Source organism: Cyclopterus lumpus, chromosome 10 (genome assembly GCF_009769545.1).
Source record: "Cyclopterus lumpus isolate fCycLum1 chromosome 10, fCycLum1.pri, whole genome shotgun sequence".
NCBI classification, from domain to species: domain Eukaryota; kingdom Metazoa; phylum Chordata; class Actinopteri; order Perciformes; family Cyclopteridae; genus Cyclopterus; species Cyclopterus lumpus.
This window is the reverse complement of record NC_046975.1, coordinates 23,185,000-23,191,037: the sequence shown is the minus strand read 5'-3', so window position 1 is coordinate 23,191,037 and position 6,038 is coordinate 23,185,000. Positions and strand designations below refer to the sequence as shown.

At 46.7% G+C, this 6,038-nt stretch overlaps 1 protein-coding gene across 1 annotated transcript in view; it reads left to right on the top strand.

Moving 5' to 3' along the window:
* Positions 1-6,038, top strand: part of htr4 (5-hydroxytryptamine receptor 4) — a 114,979-nt gene that overhangs the window by 64,567 nt on the left and 44,374 nt on the right. Inside the window, exon 4 of the mRNA XM_034543601.1 lies at positions 2,128-2,328. Coding sequence (XP_034399492.1) covers positions 2,128-2,328 — 201 coding nt within the window. The remainder of the gene's footprint in view (positions 1-2,127; positions 2,329-6,038) is intronic.

Below are 6,038 nucleotides of genomic sequence, written 5' to 3'. Positions count from 1 at the left end.
GCATACAGTATGTGTGTGTTTTATTATTTTAGGTTATTTTTCACTTTACACACAAACACATGACAAGACAAGGCACATCAAAACGTACATTTTAAATTCTTTAAAATCAACGTTCACAGGAAACAGTTTTCTTTAACTCAGTTTTCAGGTTTACTTGTGCAACCAAAACTACTTTATGTTTAGAACAATATTTGGGTTTAAATAAGAATGTTTCCTCTCTCTCTCCCGCACTGAAGAGCCGTATAAGTGCAAAGATGGACCTGAAGGAACACACACACACACACACACACACACACACACACACACACACACACACACACACACACACACACACACACACACATGGACACGATAGATGTTTAGTAGCGTGATTAAAACCTGTGATTTAATACTTAAAGGTTTCTGGCCCTGAGATGAAGGTCAAATGTGTCTCGGGTCCATTTTATTGTCGCGTTTTATCTTTTTTTAAATCTTCATCCCAGAGGAGAGGGATGAAGGCTGAGGGCCGTTTACATCATCACCAACGACCTCTTCGCAGAATGTTCTAGAACTTCTCAGTATTCCATCCCTCCTCCTCCCCCTCCCCCTCCTCGTCCTTCTCCTTCTCTTCCTCCTCCTCCTGCTGCTCCTCCTCATCCTCCCCGTCCTCCTCTTCCTGCTCCTCCTCCCCCTCTCCCTCTCCCTCGTCCTCTTCCTCCTCCTCCTCCTCCCCCTCTTCCTCTTCCTCCTCCCCCTCTTCCTCTTCCTCCTCTCCCTCTCCCTCCTCCTCCTCCCCTCCTCCTGCTGCTCCTCCTCATCCTCCTCTTCCTTCTCCTCTTCCTCCCCGTCCTCCTCCTCCTCCTCCCCCTCTTCCTCTTCCTTCTTCCTCCCCCTCTTCCTCCTCTCCCTCTCCCTCCTCCTCCTCCCCTCCTCCTGCTGCTCCTCCTCCTCCCCCTCTTCCTCTTCCTCTTCCTCCTCCTCCTCCTCCTCCTGCTCCTTTCCCTCTCCTCCTCCTCCTGCTCCTTTCCCTCTCCTCCTCCTCCTCCTCCTCCTCCTCCTCCTCCTCCTCTTCCTCCTCCTCCCCCTCTTCCTCTTCCTCTTCCTCCTCCTCCTCCTCCTCCTGCTCCTTCTCCTTCTCCTCCTCCTCCTGCTCCTTCTCCTCCTCCTCCTTCTCCTTCTCCTCCTCCCCCTCTTCCTCTTCCTCCTCCTCTTCCTCCCCCTCCTGCTCCCTCTCCCTCTCCCTCTTCCTCCTCCTCCTCTTCTTCCTCCTCCTCCTGCCCCTCCTCCTCCTCCTCCTCCTCCTCCCCCTCCTCCTCCTGCTCCTTCTCCTCCTCCTCCTTCTCCTTCTCCTCCTCCCCCTCTTCCTCTTCCTCCTCCTCTTCCTCCCCCTCCTCCTCCTGCTCCTTCTCCCTCGTCCTCCTCCTCCTGCTCCTTCTCCTTCTCCTCCTCCTCCTGCTGCTCCTCCTCATCCTCCTCCTGCCTCTCCTCTTCCTCCCCATCCTCCTCTTCCTCCCCCTCCTCCTCTCCCTCTCCCTCTTCCTCCTCCTCCTCTTCTTCCTCCTCCTCCTGCCCCTCCTGCCCCTCCTCCTCCTCCTTCTCCTCCTCCTCGTTCTCCTCCTCCCACTCAAAGGAAAGGAGGGATGGATGTTTTCTCTTTATTCTCTAATATTTGAGTATATTTTTCCCCGTCTGCCTCCGTTTTTTTTTATTATTTATTATTTATTATTTATTATTATGGGCTAATTGGCTTAAAATCTCTATGGAAGTCATGTTTTTTAAGTCTGGAAGTTCCGTGACACGAACAACTGTCTCCTGGGTGAAAGTCTGATATTTCTGAGATCCACCCATCAGCACCAACGTCCTCCTCATGATGACGTCATCACTCCTCATGATCTGCTCGACGTGGATTACATAGAAATTGATTGTGCGGGTTGTATGTGAATAAAAGTGCATTTCTTTTCCATCGGTATAACTTTCTGAATTAATATTTGTAATATAATGCTGATTCCCATCTGCTGTATGGGAACAAAAGTAAACACTTAGCAGTTGCTCTCCGTATTCACAAGTTTTTATTTATTAAAATCATATTTTTCTGAACGCCAGAAGGATGACGGACGTTAAAACTCTTCTTCTCTCGTTCTCTTTCAGGAAAATCAAGACCAACTACTTCATCGTGTCTCTGGCGTTCGCCGACCTGCTGGTGTCGGTGCTGGTGATGCCGTTCGGCGCCATCGAGCTGGTCCACCAGCACTGGATCTACGGCGAGACCTTCTGCCTGGTCCGCACGTCGCTGGACGTCCTGCTGACCACCGCGTCCATAATGCACCTGTGCTGCATCGCCCTGGACAGGTGAGTGTCGGATCGGAGTGTGTGTGTGTGTGTGTGTGTGTGTAAGAAAATAACACACGCTCGGCATTTTTAGACGTGTGAATACGGAGAGTGAGATTCACAGGAAAGTCCGAAACAACGGCAGGAAGGAAAGCCGGTGTGAGAGCGTTATGTTTATGTGAATAAATAAATGCTATTACTTTCTCTTCAAACACACATTTACTTTATGCAAATTCAACAATTGTAAATATGACATAAAACGCTCTCTCCGGTGTTCTGCTCAACAGAACCGCACCACTAAACACAGGTCATGTTCCCCGACGTGGTGGTTGAGTACATCGAGGCCTTCAGGCTGCAGGAAATCACACGCGCTTTACTTTTATTTGGAGGTAGAAAAGTGGCCCAAAAAAAATAATAAAATATACCTTTTCGTAAGTCGTTTTAATATTTCGTAAGCAAACCCCTGAAACAGATTTAATAGCCGTCCCTCGTCATCTCCCCTTCAGTCCATTTGTTGTCTCTTCTCGTCGTGAAGCGTGTTGAATGACCCTGAAGGACCAGAGGCGAGCGAGAGACGCTGAGGAAAACTTTCTGTATTGGGAGTTTATGAAAGTAATATGTATTCGGCCCTCGAAGGATTCCTGAATGTAATCTTAAGGACCTTTAAGGTACAATAAGTCTGGGACCACCGCAGCTGGGAGCAGAGACAATGCTGGGCCCCTATGTTGCTTATCATTTAGTGGTGGTGGACCCACAGGCCTCTCACTGAGGCGTATGGTATAAAGTATAAAGTGTTTTTATGCTCACACAAACACAAAAGAATTCTCCAAATTAGAAAAACTCCAAAGATGCAGCGCTCAGCGAGACGGCGAGAGAGGAAATAGTTCCTTCATTCAATTATCTGTCCGGAGGAGCTTTGTGCTGCTCTACGCATCCTGGAAGGTTCACAGTCGAGGCAATCGCCCTTCAGCAAGCAACTTATCGGGAAGAAAAGAACCAGTTACAAAGAATTCATGAAAAGATAATTAGGTCGGCAGGACGGGTGCAGAACTTTATGCATTCATATATTCTGTTTGTGCTTCGATAGTAATGGAATGCTCTTATTTTGAAGAGGTTTCTGCGATGACATGCATCTTATCTTAATAATCAATCCACTGTTTAATTTATGTTTCAGTCTTTGCAACTTTTTTTTTTTTTTTTGCCATTTATTTTCTATTTCATCTCATTATTTGAGGTTTTAGATCTCACTTTCTTTAAAAAGCCTTTTTCAAAAAGGTTTCCTCACAATTAAAATTAAATAGATACTCAACGTATAAATAATGCACAGGAGACCATAGTAGCCATTATCTTGTCTTCGTGAATATATATTTGCTCTAATTAAAAAAGCTTTTGGCCACAGTCGCACTCGGCTTCTCCACAGCTATGAACATATGCATACATATGAATATGTGCTCAGTTGTCATTAAAACGGTGGTCAAGTAATGTGATAATTAAAGAAAAGGTGCTCTTAAGCTCTAATAAAATGCCCTTACTGTAAGAACAGGGTTAACTTTCATGTGTTGAGCAGCTCGTGAGCCCTCAGGCTGTCATCACGGGCTATTTGGGAATCATAATCACGCTTGTGGTTGCATTAAAAGTGAGAGACGGACTGTCGGAAAACGAGCGTGGAAGTCCGTCCTGGTGTTAAACCGACAACGTAATGAAACTGTCAGTCGGCTTCAGCGAAAACGCGTGAAAGAAAAGCCCAGATTTACAGAGTGTGTGTGTGTGTGTGTGTGTGTGTGTGTGTGTGTGTGTGTGTGTGTGTGCATATCTCATGGAATACCCAACGGACACATCCAAGCACACACATTCTGCAGGACAACGCACATTTGCTGAAGATTAAAACAAAGTTTTGGCAGATTCAGCACTGGGTTTGTTTGGTAATCCACCTTTTTATTACCGGAAGTTGGATCCATCACTTCTTCTCGGTTTAGGAGTTAATCTGGCAGGCAGAGATTTAAATGCTATCGCGGTGACACACGAACAAAGAATTATGGATTTAGAGCACGGACGTAGAAAGAGCTTGTTTGCATGCAAAAGCAATGTTGTAGCCTTATTAAACCAGGAAGCTTTACGGACCCTCTCAGGCATAACCACTGACCACTGGTAAAGCTGCATTCTCTCTCCTGACCACCAGGGGGCGACTCCTCTGGTTGTATAGAAGTCTATGCTTCATGTATTAAAGCTGCATTCTCTCTCCTGACCACCAGGGGGCGACTCCTCTGGTTGTATAGAAGTCTATGCTTCATGTGTTAAAGCTGCATTCTCTCTCCTGACCACCAGGGGGCGACTCCTCTGGTTGTATAGAAGTCTATGCTTCATATGTTAAAGCTGCATTCTCTCTCCTGACCACCAGGGGGTGACTCCTCTGGTTGTATAGAAGTCTATGCTTCATGTGTTAAAGCTGCATTCTCTCTACTGACCATCAGGGGGCGACTCCTCTGGTTGTATAGAAGTCTATGCTTCATGTATTCAAGCTGCATTCTCTCTCCTGCCCACCAGGAGGCGACTCCTCTGGTTGTATAGAAGTCTATGCTTCATGTGGTAAAGCTGCATTCTCTCTCCTGACCACCAGGGGGCGACTCCTCTGGTTGTATAGAAGTCTATGCTTCATGTATTAAAGCTGCATTCTCTCTCCTGACCACCAGGGGGCGACTCCTCTGGTTGTATAGAAGTCTATGCTTCATGTGTTAAAGCTGCATTCTCTCTCCTGACCACCAGGAGGCGACTCCTCTGGTTGTATAGAAGTCTATGCTTTATGTGTTAAAGCTGCATTCTCTCTCCTGACCACCAGGGGGCGACTCCTCTGGTTGTATAGAAGTCTATGCTTCATCTATTAAAGCTGCATTCTCTCTCCTGACCACCAGGGGGCGACTCCTCTGGTTGTATAGAAGTCTATGCTTCATGTGTTAACGCTGCATTCTCTCTCCTGACCACCAGGGGGCGACTTCTCTGGTTGTATAGAAGTCTATGCTTCATGTATTAAAGCTGCATTCTCTCTCCTGACCACCAGGAGGCGACTCCTCTGGTTGTATAGAAGTCTATGCTTCATGTGTTAAAGCTGCATTCTCTCTACTGACCACCAGGGGGCGACTCCTCTGGTTGTATAGAAGTCTATGCTTCATGTGTTAACGCTGCATTCTCTCTACTGACCACCAGGGGGCGACTCCTCTGGTTGTATAGAAGTCTATGCTTCATGTGTTCACGCTGCATTCTCTCTACTGACCACCAGGGGGCGACTCCTCTGGTTGTATAAAAGTCTATGCTTCATGTGTTAACGCTTCATTTTCTCTACTGACCACCAGGGGGCGACTCCTGGTTGTATAGAAGTCTATAACTCAAAGCTTTTCTTATCTTGAACCTGAACCTGACAACAGGACATAATGAACCCAATTAAAGGAGAATATTGGGGACTATTAGAGTGGATGACATCCACCAGGAGAAACAGGTCTTGATTTACCCCAAATATTGGAGACTATTGGAGACTATTGGTGACTATTGGAGACTATTGGAGACTATTGGTGACTATTGGAGACTATTGGAGACTATTGGTGACTATTGGAGACGATTGAAGACTATTGGTGACGATTGGAGACTATTGGTGACGATTGGAGACGATCGGAGACTTATTGGAGACGATTGGAGACAATTGGGGACTATTGGAGACGATTAGAGACGATTGGAGACTA